Source organism: Notechis scutatus, chromosome Z, assembly GCF_049901735.1.
Source record: "Notechis scutatus isolate UNSWTSFEM ecotype Mainland chromosome Z, rNotScu1.2, whole genome shotgun sequence".
Classification (NCBI taxonomy): Eukaryota; Metazoa; Chordata; class Lepidosauria; order Squamata; family Elapidae; genus Notechis; species Notechis scutatus.
Genome location: NC_142025.1, coordinates 46408835 through 46427192, shown reverse-complemented (window position 1 = coordinate 46427192; position 18358 = coordinate 46408835). Strand labels below are relative to the sequence as shown.

The 18358-nt window shown below is 32.8% G+C and overlaps 1 protein-coding gene across 2 annotated transcripts in view; it reads right to left on the bottom strand.

Annotated features, from left to right (window-relative positions):
- Nucleotides 1-18358, bottom strand: part of NEBL (nebulette) — a 172530-nt gene that overhangs the window by 91149 nt on the left and 63023 nt on the right. For both annotated transcript variants that reach the window (XM_026675721.2, XM_026675722.2), the window contains exons 3-4: nt 15433-15517; nt 10544-10651 (exon numbers count right to left, since the gene is read on the bottom strand). In XM_026675721.2, the coding sequence (XP_026531506.1) occupies nt 10544-10651; nt 15433-15517 (193 nt within the window). The remainder of the gene's footprint in view (nt 1-10543; nt 10652-15432; nt 15518-18358) is intronic.

Sequence of the window (18358 nt, the reverse complement as noted above, 5' to 3'; positions counted from 1 at the left end):
CAGTGATTGTACCTCACATAGAAATCATGTCCTCCGTTTAGAAGGTTTTATTAAGACTTTATAATAATTCAAAATGATTATAACCATGTTTTAAAGCCTTATGTAACACACTGCACAATTTCAAAGTAGAAAAATTCTGTATTGTTTTCATAACGCCCACAAGACCCCATTTATGGACCCTAAGCTGTATTTTTAGAAGACATAATTATGAGATCTTTCTTTAAGTAGACAAAATTAAAGACAACTCTGCTTCATAACCTAGCCTAGAGCAATACACAATCTCAGTGTCTGATATCATGAAATATATCGTCAGAGTAACGATAGGGATAATGGCTGCTTCGTTACTGTGTGATGATTCATGCTAGCCTTTCCACTCACATCTTGACCCTGTCTGTCCTATAACAGAGAAATGTGTTTGAGTTGAAGATATATTATAGTTGTTATTAGATTAAATGCATTACATTTGCTTTACTAGGAAGCTACTGTTCTTAAAAACAAATTACTTCCCTTTTTTTTTTCCAGCTCTTTGGCAATTCCTATCTTTGTCATATTCTTGGAGTACCCTATGATACTAAAATTAGACTCATATATAACAGTAGTTTTTGTTTTGTTTCAATTTCTGAGACGGGTGTGAAAAAAAAATCCCAACTGTACAGTCAATATATTGTTTACAATGTTACAAAAATGTGACCATCAATCAGAAAACCTATTTGTATCACTGATATTTATGTTATACATTCAGTGAAATATATCATGCCTGTATTAAAATCTGGAAAGCCAGATTTATTTAGGATTCAGGAATTATTCACTTTGTCAAGCTTTTAACTGTTAATATTCAAATTGGGAAAAATTGTGAAAAACATCAATAAATTTTTATCTAAGCCAGGGATGTCAAACTCACTGCGTCATGGCTGTGTCACATGACATATCAAGTTTTTCTCCTTTGCTAAACTGGGCATGGGCATGGCCCACGCCTGACACACCCGATCCACAGGCCGGTAGTTTGACAGCCTTGATTTAGGCTATAATATAAGGGAAATATGTTATAAAAGTTTATAATATATATTTACATAAATATATAAATGTAATTTTATATATTATTTAAATATATAATATTAAATATTTACAAAAGCCCCTGAAAATGTAATTCTTCCAGCAAACTTGGGGATCCAATTAGGGACCTGTATGATGATTGTACTGTGCTTAGTTGGATACTTTTCTTCCTCAATCTTACTTTTATTTATTTTTTAAGAGTTTGTATACACTGCCCAGTCACATGCAGTGAGATAGGCAGGCAGTCATGTAAATTTGTTAAATAAATAAATGAATAATATATTTCATAGATGGTTCATAACCCTGTCAATAATAGCCAAGATAGAAAAAGCATATAACAACAAATATTGGAAATACAGTAAGAAGTTAGGACATTTACATGGTAATATAAAAGAGCTCAAAAATACTGGAAACAAACTGATCGGAATATTTTTTTTAAAACCCTAAATATAAAATTGAAACTGAAGTCACAGATATTTTATTTGGTATATTTCAGGAAATCATATCTAAATTAATATATTAGAAAATTAATAAATGAAACATATTATAATTTATTACATTGGCAACAACGCTGAAAAAGAGAAACCTTGCTGACAACATTAGATTGGGAAACTAAAATTGATGGAATATGCTACAATCAAAATTGACAGCATTACAGCATATATCTGTAATGAAAATTTAAAATCAGATTCAAGCAGCACATTGCAGAGCAAGACAAATTTTGACACTTGGAATATGATTTCTAGGATTTAAGTAAAAAATAGCAACAACCTTTAATGTTCAATATAAAGTATAGGTATACAAATAACAGGGAAAAAGTAGATTGTGTGACCAGAAAATATTTTCATAATATTTTTAATTTATATTCAGTATCTGTTTTGTTTCCAGCTATTTTTCATTTCCTCTTTTACATTTCAACAATATTTTTTTAAAGGCATAGAACTAATTCTCAGTTACTGCCTCTGAATATGTTTTTGAGTATTGCTGTTCTACTGAATAGATAATTAACTGGGCAACAGATGTCCAACTCATCCTAGAATATATTTTTTCCTCTCCTGCTGTGGCCGTCATTTGCTCCATATTACTAATGAAATTTATTTTCTTTTAACTAATATGAAGTACTTCCCAGGTATCAATTAAGATCACTTAAAAATAATTATCATAATAAAATATGTGAAATTTACACATAAGAAAAATATATTTGAGTGCAAATATTCCTCACAAATACAGTCACAAATGTGATTGTGATTTTTGTTGCTAAGTCATGAAGTCATAAAGCAAGATGTTTGCCAAGCACTAATCCCAACCCAAGCCAGTCCAGGTTTGGTCCCTCCCAGCACTGAACCTCACTAGGGCAAAGTCCTTCCACCTACCTATTTCCCCCACCACAATCTCTGCCCTTTTGGCCACCCTGCATTTTGCCTTGCAGCAAGCAGCTTCAAAATTGTGCAGCTCTGGGGCTGCTTACCATGCACATGGAAGCTGCTGCAACTGTCAGGAGAAAAAGGAGTAGCTGCTGCCACCATAATGGTGGTGGTGGTGGTGGTCGTGGAGTGATAATGGAGCTGGAGCAAGGGGGAAGGACGGAGGGAAGGAGTATGAGATAAATTTTTAATTTTGGATACATGAGAACTTGAAAACTGAATATTTTACTTCTGTGCCTTTCAATATACTACAAAGATCCTTTTTCCACTGTATTGGTTGTTGGCGAGGTAAGAAGGTTCAATAGGTGGCACGGAACAGGTATTCATTAGCTTCACATAAAAAAAATGCCTTCATGATGCATAAATTGTTGGTAACAAAAATATGCCTGAAAACATGTAATTTCTATACCAAAAACTTAGACCATTAAAAAATAGATTGTAAACTGCATGTTATAATAGAAACATGTTAGAATTTCAAGTTATTTCAGATTTTTTTTCTTTCTGAAACTTTTATTTATTTGTTTGATTTGATCGCTTGTTTGTTTGTTGGTTAGTTCATTTATATTTCCAGCCAATTCATTTCCCTCAAGGAGGGGCTCTTTTCCCCTTAATTAATTGAATGATATTTATTTGAATGAAATGTGATATTGGCTATAAATAAAATGTGATATTGTTGTTATTTTTATTATACGACATCAGTACACTTAACTTCTGCAGGCTTCTTTTTATAAAAAGCCAGCTATTATTAATTAAATAGCAATTTACATAAAATTTCCAAAAGTATTTTCCTAATAGTTATACATGCAAAAAAAATTAAGAAGCTTCTTCCAAATGAATGCAAGGTTTTCTAGAGAGATTTTCTAGATCATTATGCTCAAGATTTGAGCCATTCAATTTTGTTAGAACATCTCCAGAATGGGTAAATCTATCTTCCCATTTGGGGATTTCAGTAAATTTACAGATGCTTAAAATAGTCATTCCACACCTTAAATCTCTCAAAAATGCTTTTCAAACAAGACAGTGATCTCAATGCTTTTAGAGGACAGTCCTGAATAACCTGAACAAACTAGGGAGTGGCTTCAATATCCTAGGGTAAATTCAATATCCTAGGAAAAATGACACAGTTCCTGTTTTGACAAGACAGAAGCCAAAAGTCTCTTGGTCTATCTGCCTGTATCCTTTTAACACAGTAAGATATTGTACATGAGATTACCATACAAACTGAATATAGCCTAGATCAGGGGTGGGCAAACTACGGCCCGCGGGCCACATCCGGCCTGTTGGTCTGTCCAATCCGCCCACCCCTGAAAAAAATAGCTGGGCGTGGCGTATTGCCCTGTGCCGTGTGGCCCCCAAAGCTGCAAAACAGTGCGGAGCGCTCTCGGGGTAGGAAAGAAAAGAACTTTGCAAAGACCTCGGCTGGGAGTTCAAATCACCTTCGAGTGCGACCTCTCCGAAGGTGAGTCCCCGCCGATCCCCTTTTTTTCCGGGGCTTCCAGGCTTAAACTTTGCAAAGGCAAAGTTTGCAGGCTGGAGCGTCTTCCCGCCGAGGAGCGGAAGTGTTCCGCCCGCGGGCGGGCGGGCTGCTTAAACTTTGCTTGGGCAGCACTTTAAAAGCCTGCTCCCAGCACCCGAGCAACTTCCCAGCAACTTTTGGCTTCCTTTTAACTCGCGGGCGCTGCGCCTGGCCCTGAGCCGCACGGCGGAGGGGAAGCCCGGCAGGCGGGCGGGCTGCTTGGAGGAGGCAACCCGGCGGTGCTCCGGCAGCAGCAACAGGCAGTTCCGCCCGGCTCCACTCAGGTGTCCGGCTGGGGCTGTCAGGAGTTGCTACCGCCGGCGCAGCTCCGCGGCTCCAGTCCCGCGTTGCCTTGGGAAGGAAAAGGCAAAACCAGGAGCTGCTGAGCCTGAGCCTCCGGTGCCACTGCTCCCGTTGCAAAGCACCGCCGCGGCTCTTCCTTTTGCCTTTCCCTTCCCGAGGCAACGCTGGGACTGGAGCCGCGCTGAGCCACGCCGGCGGTAGCAATTCTTGACTCAGGGGGCCTCCGAGGGGAGGGGAAGGAGGAGAAGAGGGGGAAGGGGAGGGGCGGCGATTTCCAAAAAATCTTGTGCTGACCCGGCCCGTCTGTCAAATTTTAAAAGTCAATCGGCCCTGAGCCAAAAAGTTTGCCCACCCCTGGCCTAGATGGTAAATCTGTGCCTGCATGCTAACTGTTCGGGTAAAACTGTGCCTGCATGCTCAGTTTTCAGGTTGCAGAATCATCCCAGTGCACAAAAATAAAAATAAAAATTGGGAAGTATTGACCTCACCCCTTTCCTAAGAGGTCTGTAGGGGGCGTGCATAAGTACACCAACGTGCCTGCCATCCCTGTCCTGTTGTTTCTTTTATTTTTCTTATATGTATCCATGTATTCATAACTATGTTTTTACTTATACCTATTATCTTGTAAGCAATTGACAAACAAAATAAATAAATAAATAAAATCAGCCAGGCAAACATTCCATGACAGTCTACTGCAATCAATTGATGGCAAGTATTGTTTATTCAATAATTTGAATAAATGCACGTGCAGTCCAAATTTTATGCAAACTATTTTCATTGACTCTAAATAATATTTAATAGTTTCTCTGAAAGTCTATTCTTATATTAATAGTGTAATTCAACCTACATAAATGAAATAAGAAAATTTAAAAGTATTCCAAATTTTTATCACAACCTGTCTACTTATTTAACAACTTTGATTTCCAATATCAAGAAGACATTAGTCTAGACTCTACAAAGACACTCAGATTGCAATCACATTGTACTAATTCAGCAAGTTGTTGTTCCATGCATAATGACTATAGATTTGTAAGCCACTTTGATGAAATTACTGAATAAATATATAAATCCAAATACATACATAAATGGAAAATCCTTCATTTATGCAAAATAAAATCTCAGTTATAAGGCAAAGACTTCCAAAAATGAAAAAAGTCTTTTAATGCAGATTAAATGTTAACACAGCCAAGTTGTTCCATAAGAAATTAAATTTTTTAAAAAAACCAACCATAATAGGAAAATCTTTTTAAAGCTTTTTTTAAAAAGCTTTTTTAAAAAAGTATATTACTCTATCCCAGCCAGCATCTAGGTAGAAAATGGAATTCTATTCTTATTTTATACCCAAAGCCATTGAATAACTTTGGGCCAGTCTTAGTCCTAAGGAGAAAACAAAAGCAAACCATTCTGACAATTTTGGGTAGAAAACCATAGGGATTTTTCTTCTGGCATCTAGATTGACTCAACACACAAAAGTTCTATATGTATCTGTTTATTAAATTCTCTATTTTTCTAAAAAAAAATTTTAAAGTTACTTTGATTTCATAATAAAATACATATTTCCAAAATTCAAGTTCTGAATTTGAAGTTTAAACAATTTTAGCAAGGCTAAGAGATAGATCTGTGCCTCAAATCCAGGAGAAGCTTTAGCTGAGCAGAATACTGTCTATATCAGCAATGATATATCAGCAATATCAGCAACATCTATATCAGCAATGATATATGATATATAAACAATCAGAAATGCTGCTTTTCCCAAGCATAATTTTTTCAACAAGTGAATTTCATATTGGCTAGAAGGGAAGTATGGTCAACAAATGTGGAAGTCTGTAAATGAAGGAAGCTAGGCTATATTAGGAGTAAGGACAATTTAACACAGCTCTTTGTATTTAAATTGGTTTTTATTTTAAAAATTAAGAATAAGATTTGCAATTAACCCCTAATCTTAAGAATTGTTGACACAGTTGGCTCAATTTTTCAAGAAATCCAGTTAACAGAAATATAGAGCTCTCTCAAAAAAAGGGACAGGGATTCTACAAATAGAACTGAATTTGACTTTAAGTCAAAGATTAACTTACTACACTATGAAATGAACTTAAAGAGGGAGGAAGCAAGAGAGGTTTTCAAAAGAAAATCATCATTTTTCCTGATTTCACTTCATCTTAGGCTTCAACAGGAATATAGCTGAGTACATAAAATACACAAAAGAGTGTATTTTAGCTAATAAAATAGCTAATCTGGCTAGAGAGTACCTAACAGAGAGACTAAGGAAGCCTTTTGGTAGTTCTGTTTCACAGATGAAAATCTTTGAGGGTAAGGGTAGATTGATTGTATCTTTGTTGTTAATATAGTATCATTCAACATATCTCCAATATTTGTATACCAAGATTGCAGACAATACAATTTCTTCACAAGAAAACAGAATCTCTCCATTTTATGCTATTGTGATTTGTAGATTTATATTAGCCTCCATTCTCCTTTAAAGAAATTCACTTTTCTCTTTAGCTACATTCTTGTTGATTAATGTACATGGCACTGTATTATATTACATCTTGCATCAACCTTAAATCTCACTACTGTCATGATGATAAAAGAATTCAGTCCTTCTTCAAAAATGTGTCAGGAATCAAGAGTAGCACTGGGTTAATAAATAAATGAACAAACAAAAACAGGCCCAGTCAAATTCTATTTGAAGTAGAATGACAAGATATCAAATATTATTCATCTCTATTTCAATGTTTTAACACAACATATGCTTTTCTAATCACTAGGCAGATGAGAATAATAAAAATGCAATAAATAACTCCAAGGTCAAACATAACTAGTCAGTAGCTGATGAAAAATAATTTTACCCTCTTTATCTTTGTCTCCCCTTGATCCATTATTGTATGTTCCTCAAATGTAAACTTTTCTGACCTTGGAGAGGAAAAAAACTAACAAGTAAGTCAGAAACAATTCAGTCTGCAAATAACGTCTTCTTTTTTTATTTTAAAGTTGATTTGAACAAGAATTCTAATGAATCAATGACCTCAGAAATTTTAAGCAGGTTATATACAGTAATCTTTTTTCATTATGACTACCTTGACAAGTGGCAGATAAAGCAATCCATATTTACTTCAGTCCCTGTTCAGATGCAAACATTTTCCTTTCCTTTCAAAGTAGACCTGTATGAATGTTATTTGTTTGGCATTGCTAGCTAAATTATGCTAGCTAAAATTATGTTAGCTCAAAGGAATACTTCAACAATTATAAATTAAAAAATGGCTGAAAATAGTGTATGCTAACTTAGTCACAATAAAGGTACTGTATGGTTGGGCTCTTCCCCATTTACTGCTACCAGTCATACTGTATGGACAAACAATTTAGAAACATTTCATTACAGATAATTATTTTTCACAAACTGATATCTATTATTACTTTAAAGTAAGCTAACAGGAAATTATGAATGGTTTGTATTAAGCTAAACTAATTCTCAATTAGCACCCAAAATAAATTTTAGTAAACTCCAAATGAAACCAAACATTTCCAAAATGTTCTTAGCCACATGACAGAAGAAAAGGTACGGTGAAGTTCACAAGCCCAAATATGAAGCTAAATTCTTTCCTATAGTATTAATCATGATTTAGCTTTACATTTAAATGTGTTGTTTTTATTACAACAGATAAACATAGCTATCTCAATATTTTATCAAACTTAACTTATTTTTAAACCAATATATTTTCTAATCAGTATGCATTTCATAATAAACCAATGTTAATGTAAAGCCTTGAACAAATACATTTCTGCAATTCACAGCATTAATACAAATACATTTATATTAATTATACAATTAATGGCTAGAAAAAATATCCAGTAACACACAATCTATCAAGCATTAATTCTAAGAAATTATCCAACAACTAGGCTTGAAAATATTCATAAAATGAAAGCAGATATTAAGTTTCTGAACTGCATTTCTTGATAACTTTTATGATCATCAAGGAGAAAACTCACCTCAGTAAGTGCAGAACAAAAATATTTTCCATTTAGTTCAGCTACTTCTTCCCATCAGAAAATTTAAGCAAACCTCTGGCTTCTTTAGTGATTCTTCGCTAATAGCACTACATGGTATCAAACCAACAGAATTATAAAATAGTCATGGAAACACTATATATGAAAATGCCAATCACATGTTTTTTTAAAATATAATTTAAAATCTCTTACTGAGGTAAACAATGATTTCATAGGATTTGATTTCATACCGTATTTAAAATATAATTATATTCATTTTCTCATACTATTTTTTCATTTTCAGTGCTCATTATAACATTTTTATTAAACACTAAAAAAAAGCTAAACAGTTAATTTTTTTATTGTGAAAATATCCAGCAAAGCAAAAATTATAAGTAACAAGGAAAAAAAAATGTTTCTGATTATAAACAAAAGTGTAGTTTGCTGTATTCTTGAATGAACATCATAGGCAGACTTCTTGAAAGCCAAAGCAGTGTACTCTACAGGAAAAAATAATAATATTTTGACTTGAAATATTGAAAATACAATAATTTATGAGCATTTCAAACTACACTACACAAATTGAAAATGCACAGGCAATTTAAAATGTTCATTCAACCATGAAAATTGAACTAAAATGTCCAAAACTGGTCATTAGGAAAAGCAGTTAATTTATTTAATACTCTTAGAACAATCCATACAAGACATTGAGTTTTTTACTACTATGACAATAGAATTCTATCAAGTCTCTGATCTTGCTGCTAGGAATTTCTTCTTCAAATGACCCCGGTCCTATTGAATTTCAGAGCCATTCCTTTTCCTAGTTATAAAATTATGTATTTGGCATTCAGGTTTTGCAGATCTTTTAATGACAAAATTTCATCTTGATATATTATTATTCTGTAACCTTTTCTCAAATTTCCTCAGTATTTTTTTAATAGCATAAGACTTTAGTGTAAATTTAACATTTTCCAATTATTAATAATTGTTAATACGGTTGTATATCATTGTATACCACACCAAGCAAAGAGTTTTGAAGACTTTTGAAAATAAAGCTGTTCTTAAATGCAACAGTTATAGTTTTAAATGTTGCTAATAGCATATTGTTCCTCACATATCTTTTTAATATCTTTCCAAAATATTCTAAAAACTTACCTCCATTACCTCAGAAAACAGAGGGGAGAAACACACTCCACATCTCCTGAATAACAATTGGGATTATCACACAGCTATTCTTTTATATCAGACTGTATTTGTATAATACACTCCTTTCTTATCTTTCCTATTCCTTGATGTTACCAAAGGCTATAAACAATCCTTCTATAACCTTTTATATCAATCTAAACATGTTATGGATCCCAGCAGTTCCACATAATCCAGTACCAGCTTTTAGCACAGACTTATCTCCTCCAATTACATCCTTAAATAAATAAATCAAAATGTCTTTCTGCATTTGGTTAGAGTGAATAAGAAGTTATTGTCTATTTGAATATCTATTTTTCATATTTCAAACTACAAATTTCTATAACCCTTTGGATTTTCATGTTTGTTTTGTACCATTTTCATTTTGCAGATTATATATTACAGTGGACGTAGTTCAAAAAACAGTATTGACAATGGATTAGAACTAAAATTGCTATCAAAAAGCATCCCCACTCACTCTAAAAAAATTTCCATCTTATAACAAAAGAACATTGCACGATAGCAGTATCCTCAGCCGTGTTCTGTTACACAACTTCTTTAAGACACACAGCATTTTTCTTAGCAAAAGTATTCATACTGTCATAAATCCCAATGTATTATGGTATTCCATGGTAAAAAGTCTTCTATTAGTTCCTCAGCCAAATTCTTAGAACTTTTTCTTCCCCCAGTGACAATCCTTTCCATCCAAGCCAGTATTCCTATTAAATAAAGTAATTCTGCAAGCTAAAGTTATTTGGAAAGTAGTTCTATAATGTTTAACTTATCTAATTCACAACAGAAAACTATTTGATTGCATTGCACTGAAGCTTACCATAAATATATTAATTTGCCATTTTAACATAAAATACCTTTGATAGGTAATTCCACCTTTAATTTACTTGGAGAGGAAAACACACACTACCAATGTGCTACTAAGTAAAACAAAATTGGGAGTACAAACACACAAAGCACCAAATAATCAATTTTCTGAAGCCATACAGACTCAGTTCTTGAAACAATCACCCAAGTCACTGTCACTTCCATAACACTTTTTTTATGCATGATCCTTGCCACATACATTACTGATTTGCTCCTGAGTTCTTTTCAGTCTTTGTAATTCAGGTGTGTCAGTAACAATACTGAAACCTCTTCCTTTGCTTTCTTCAAAGTCTCGCTTGTACTTGACCTATAAATAAGAAAAAGAGAGAAAGGGCAAGATGTTATGAACTAATGTCTTTGCTTCAAGGTAATTTTAAGTATGAATACAGTGAAGAGTTTTAATCAACAAAATCCTTCATTTTTCATCATGTAGAGGTAGTTATTTCAAAACGATAACCAGCAGCACGAATGGTTTCAATTACAGTAGCAATGAGTACACCGATGCAATACCTGAAAGATCACATTTCTTCATCTTTAAGAAAATTGATCTATCAGGTTGCTAAAAATTGACATCAATTGATGGCACATTGATTTTTTAAAAAATCTGCCACAGAATTTGTACTGCATAAAATAAGTGGAAATAACTCTTGTCTATATTTTCTACCCTTCCTATTCCTTTTTAAAGGTTCCATGTTCACAATTCTGGAGAACTGACTGAAAAAGAAATATAATGGCAGTAATGGAGAAAAGGAAAACAAAAAATGAAGAAGTCCCAAAAGATCTAAAAGTATAAAACCTAAATACTAAAGGCTTGGATGACAAGAGGAGCAACTGAAATGTCTGCCAAATCAGAACAGCTTGGCCAATACCATCCAACATCTTGAGTGAGGTCCAGACACTGGCAGCAGAAGAGAATCCCAACGGAACTTGCATAATTGATCAATAACATCCAAGAGAATACAGGTAAGTTCAGAGAAGTCCAGCAGCACTGCTAAATCTTTTCCACAAAAAAAGGCTTGGACACTAACTTTGGAAAGGCTTAGGTGCCACAGAAAAAAATAGTCCAAAACATGGGTGCTAATGAAGCTTTATGGAAAGAAGCCTAAAGTACTTCATAATAGTAAAAGCCTTCCAAAGAAGGCCTGCTTCAAGTAAACAACCCAGATGGCCTTCGGCAAAGGGAGTTGGAGGAGGGCTGGCATTAGTAAGAAAGCCAGGAGAAGGACAACATTAAGGCAAAGACTACCTAAAGCAAAATGTTGTACACGATGGGGTAAAAAGTGTGTATATGGAATGGAGATCTATAAAGTAAAAAATGTAAATTAGATAGAATATAACATAAGATAGAGAAAAATAAAAATTAGAGAATTTCTAAAAATAAGAAAATAAAAGTTTAGCCCTCAGCTTGCAAAGAAAACATTCTTATATTTTTCTAATAATAATCTCAATTGAAGAAAATTGTTTTGCCTCTAGGCTGATTCTATCTCCCCCCAAATAGGACTTGTACAGTCACTTGTTCCTCAAGGTCATGTAATGGTGCTGGGGCTAGAAAAGATTGTGGTCAACCAATGTCCAGCTTAAATGCAAAAAAAAATAAGTGACTGAAGGTGCTATATTGTTGAGCAAAATAATATCAATGAAATAAATCAAGAGACATCTATAATATTTACATGCATCCATATTAATATCAGTACTTGTTTTAGCATGAATAAACATGTTCAGTAAATGAAATAATCCATAATAAGAGCAGAAAGGAAATTTTGGAGAAATCTAATGTGTTAGACTACTTTTTTCTCTGCATTCCAATATTATTTGGATACTATTTATAAACAGATTGATTTTTATCAATTCTTCCTCTCTTCTCACAGACTTGATGGTTAGAAAAAGAACACATTTGGTGTTAGCTTTACACTAAGTGCTATCATGTTTTATCAACCATCTGGTGTCAGTGAGGAGCACTGAAACTAAGACACCAAAACTATTTTATTTTAAAAAAGGCAAAAAGAAAATGCAGTCATCAAAATGAAAAGAAATGTGAAACAACAGAAATTGACAGACATTAAAAGAAAAGAGGGTGAAGTTTCTTACATTTATGAGACTAGAATGACAGAATTTTAGTTCATGATTCAATAAAATTTGGATTTTAGATATAAAGAAATTTGTGCGGTTTTTATAACTATAACAAATAACCAATTTTAAATCAAACATTCATTCTCTTAAAGAAATATTACTAAACTAACAGAAGTGATATAATTTATGTATTTATGTCTCACAGCATAGTACAATAGATAGAACATAATCCTATCACTTCCATGATGATATCATGAACCATATAAGAAGCATCTAATTTGTTTATTTAAATTTTTTATGTGGCCACCGATATTAATATATAATTCTAGGCATCTAGCAATCTATTTACAAGATGGATGGATGGATAGAATTCCATAAATATAGTTAAAATAATCCAAAAAGGGAAACGGAGAGAGCACATAACAAATTTACAAAACACACACAGACATCAAATCACCTGGCATCTCACCCCTAATATCCAGGGGAAATGCCAGGTCTTAATGGCGTTTCCGAAGGCCAAAACATTATTATAGCTTATAACAGATGTTTATGATACCAAAAATCCATTAAAATAATGCAAATATGCCCCCTAAACTCAAATCCAACATTTTTTATCACATTAGAAATTAAAATATGATAATTTTAAAAGAAAGTTACTTTCTCTTATGCTATTTGACTTAAAATAAATTACCAGATTTTGAATTACGGGATATAGTAGATACTATTATATTGCAACAAATGCTATTTAAAATAACTTGAGCAAAATGGTAATGTATAATATTGTCCATATTGAAACCTAGAAGTCAACTATCTTAGTGTGAAAAATTATGCATGAACAGATTGGATGTGTTTGGGATGAAGAAAATATGAGAAATGTAAATATTATCTCTACCAGTTCATAATCAAGAGAGGGTCCTGAACAATAGGCATCTATAAGAATTAAAATATAGTCTAGACTCTAACTTACAATCAAAAAATTTTAAATATAAAGTTCTTGTATACAGTTGTAACTATGGAAAACCATATATGTTCACTGAACCATATAAGTGATTAATTCATAAGGTGGCTAATCATTATAATCATACACAGGTACCAAAATTTAAAAAGTGAATATATTTGTCCTATATAATATATAAGATGTGGAAAAAGTATTTAGAACAAATATTCATCCGTATTTCTTTGATAGTAAATCTTATTTCTCCATTTCAATTACATCTTTCTTACCTTTTTATATATTTCATCTCTTTAGAGTTTTTTTTGTCAAAAACACCACCTTTATTCACACTTCACTGTTTTCAAATTTCTATTTTCATATCAAGATTTAACATAACACCTGAATATTTTCACACCAGTGAATGTGTAAATTAAATGCTGTAGTCTTTTCATTAATCATCTGACTCTCAGTGGACCAGTGACTCATCATTTACAACCCTAAAACCTAAATGCTAAATCAGAAGTGCATGAAAGCATCAATTTCATAATACACCATGACTATCCTATCTGGACTGCAAAAACCCAGATGATCAATATATGGCAACAAAGAGTGGAGGTTTCCATATCCTTTCTATATTATCAAGTGTTTGTCTGGAATTTTGCAAGATATAGAAAAATATCTTCTAAAGAAAGGGAAATTAAACATTGATGTAAAAAAAATCATTCAGCTTTGATTGTGAATATATACTTTGTGTTTTTACAGGAGCAAAAGATTATTTAATATAAGCTATTTTTTAAGAAAATTATAGGAAAAAGCACAATGCAAATTTGACTCACATGTGCATTCAAACTTCTCTTGTGGCCTTAAGTGAATATATGTAACTAGGTTGACCATTTAATCATTTTATCTTACTTTATTCTATATTGTGTGAATGCCTCTATATACTCATACCACATACTAGAATAAAGTGTAGAGTGGGGAATTATATATCTATTCTTCCTCTTCTAAAGAAGTCCATTGTTTTGAAATGAAACAAAAATAATTACACACATTAAAGAAATAACATAAAAATGTAAATAATATTCAAAAATTTTAAAAGATAATCCAGAAGCAATTCTGCTTTTCTCTTCGGTATTTCCTTCATGACATGGATGGAGAGGGGAAGGAAATAGTTATCAAAACTGGTGGTCATACAAATTTGTTAGGATTATAACAAGATAACAATAAATTAGAAAATGGCTTGTGAATAAGAGAATAACCAGTTGACTCAATTCTTGTACTCTATTAAATTGAATGTATAAATAAGCTGTGGCAAATTATTATCTTGGCCACTCATTCAAATGTCATATATATTACATATATAAACAATCATCAATATAGCTAACAATTGTTTCTTTTTTTTCCAAACATGAATACATGAAAAGGTCAAAGTTTTGCAATCTCCAAGAAAGGAAGCAAAATCATTTTCGGACATCTGAAGGGCATACTATTATCTCCCATAAATTCTGGGATTCTAAACCTTTCATATGAAAATTGTGTTTGATGAGTGACTGGCAGATATGATGTCTCCACAATTAGGTAGAACATTTGAGAAGAAAATTAAATATTTAGGTAAGATAAATTATCAAAAATTTCTCCTTTGATTTGTTAGCTTTAGTTAACATATGGAAGAAAAAATGATAATTTCACCAAATCAAGATGTTATCAGCCTCACTGATCAGGAAGATCAATGTTTCCTGGAATTAGCTATCAGTTAAATTCTTAAGTCATGGTCAAGTGAGTTAAATTTGTAGTCAGTAATTAGAAAGCTTTACAACAAGAGATTCCATAGATATTCTTATCAATAAATAAGAATATTATAAACATAATATAATGAAGAAATATAGAGATGAGTCACATCTTTGAGTTGTTAATGGACAAGATAAAATAGGAACAAAAACGCTTGTATCAATTAACTCTCCATCCTATTGGAAGTGAATAATCAGTAAACATTTAATTATTAATTAAATAAGTAATTGAAGATCATTTTAAAAATGGCCCCAGATTATCCTTCATACATTTACAAAAAATAATGCAAAGATTACCTGACTTTGCAATTCACTTTGCTGTTTTAGTCGAATATTTTCAGGTGTATCTGCCACTGTAGTAAAAGACTGCTTTGGATAGTGTCTGGAAAATAATAATAATAATAATAATAATAATAATAATAATAATAATAATAACAACAACAACAACAACAACAACAACAACAACAACAACAATTCTTGTGGGACTTAAGAATACAGACAGGTTGTCATTTGGAACACAACACACCAGATATCACAGTTGTCGGAAACCAAAACATACAATTTATTGATATCGCTGTACCAGACAGGAGACACCAGAATCAAAGAAAAAAAACTGGAAAAAATAACGAAATATCACAATCTGACCATCAAAACTATGCAATTATGGACAAAACAGTGATACCCATTGTCATTGGGGCACTTGGTATCATGTCCAAGAATTTTGCAAAATACATCAAAAAAGTTGCAGTTTCCTACAATAACATCAGCGGAACTACAAAAAAAACAGCACCACTTGGAACATTGTACATTTTAAGAAGATACTTGATTGATACCTAGGTTGCTGGCAGCAACCCATATCAACCATCCATGCCAGTCAATGATATTTGTGATACATTTTTAAACATTCAGTTGATTGAACTTCATTTTTAATGAATAAAATAGATAATAATATAGATTCTTGGTTAGGATTTGAATTCTTGTCTTTATCACTCTCAGACTGAATGGAATTGTAGATTAAATCTTTAATAACAATAATAACAGCAGCAGCAACAACAACAGTTATAATTGACTGGTAACATATTTGTTCTGAGCCTTGTTCTGGCTCATTACAATAATTTAAACCAATTAGTGATTGTACTTATTTTCAAATGGCAGCTTGCGTACCATGGTGATTTTTAATAAAGAAAACAATAAATAGAATGGGATTCTAAAGCCTAACAATTTCACCCTTACTTATTCACAGTTGTATTATTCTCTTTTTATTTAATAAATTCCTTTTTCAGACCAAAAAATAAAAGCAGAGAAGAAGTTTCTGAGTTAAAAAGAATTTGTGATGCTATTAGTGTTTCTCTTCTTTTATCACACTATTCTTGTTTAAATTCTTTTTAGGTACATTTTCTTCTGAAAGGTTATTCCAAAACATTTATATTTGTCCTGTTCATAAGAGCTTCCTGAACGACATGATTTTCGTGGGTGGAAATTTTCATATATAACATTTTTATCAATTACAGTGATATCTTGGTAAACATCAGCTTTGAAACTTATCAAATTTGGTACTCAATGCATTTTGATGTGAAAATTTTCTCCCAATACTCATTGTTTGTTTGGTACTTGAAGCACATGCTAGAACTTGTCAGTGTCAACTAGTGAATCAGCTATGACTCACTACATTATTGGGGATTGGTACTCATCGCACCTCTCAGAGCCAATTAACGATAAATACTGAGGTACCACTATATCTAAAAACTCTTGATTAATGAACAATAAAATTTTAGGAGTAAATATGCAAAGGACTCTCATTCCCTTACACAAGCTGGCCCACAAACATATCATATTTTTTTAAAAAAAATACTGTTCTCACTCAGTTTTATAAATGAGCCATTTTTGAAAACAATTATGATAGTATTCATTTAAATCACTTTAACATGTTAAATAACTGTTGCACTGTAGAACACACTCAAACTATTCTATTTCAGAAATTCATTTGCTATTATTGAAGCTAATCTGTATGTTACACCAAAAAGCAGGTGATATTATGCCTTTTATTTTATTGTTTTAAAATTAAGCATTTACTTTTAAGAAAGTGCAGGAAACTTAGTGCCAATGACAGGGATTCATCTGATTCTTTGGTCTCCCACTATAGCATCTATTCTCCCATTTTTCTAAATATATGTCCCGGGGGATCAATATAAATGGTGGCCATGATCTGTATTGCAAATATAGCAAAGGCTGAAGTCTCTCTATTTCTCAAACTGAAACCTTAGTTCAGACCAGTTCAGTAGACCCCAGTGCTTGTTCTAGACCAGGGGTGTCCAACCTTGGCAACTTTAAGCCTGGAGGACTTCAACTCCCAGAATTCCCAAAGCTGGCTGGGGAATTCTGGGAGTTGAAGTCCTCCAGGCTTAAAGTTGCCAAGGTTGGACACCCCTGGTCTAGACTTTTTTAAAAAAGAGAGGAATCACAATCCTCTACCTTACTGGGCAAAGACTTAGCAATTTCGGAAGACGATGATTGGATGGTGCAATAATAGTTAGTGGAAAGTTTATGTCTATGGTTGTTTTTATTTTATTTTTATTTCAATCTTTCCTGTAATATTCTGTAAGCTACTGCAAGCCTATGGTATTTAGAAGCAGAAGAATTAAAGTAAATAAATAGTAAAGTAAATAAAGTGTTGGTCACACAGTGTTCTTAGTAATAAGCAAAACATTGCATATGCATTAAGTTTGAAAGTATAAGAGGAAGAAAATAAAACATTGTTAAAATTGAAGATAAATAATCAAAAGTAAAATTAAGGAGAAACTTAAAACCAAGGTAGCAGGATTTTTATCATTCAATTGTTTCCAATTCTTCAATACTGCCTGGACGAGTCCCTGCATTTTTCTTGGCAAGATTTTTTTCAGAAGACATTTGCCATTGCCTCCTTCCTACAATAATTCCCATGGTTATCTAACTGGCTTTGTGTCTAAGGCAGGACTAGAATCCATGATCTCATGATTTCTAGCCTAATGTTTTAATCATTTCACCAAACTGGCTCTTAAACCAAGGTAGGAGAGAGAGATAGAGACTGACAGAGAAAATTATATATCTGTAAACATGAAAATCTAAGAAGCAGTTTGCCTTCACTAATCAGTATTGTTTCTACTTAAAACATGTAATAAGCCTGCGGGGGAGACTCTTCATCAAATGATTTTCAATGTCTGGTTGAGTATATACAGTTTTGTCT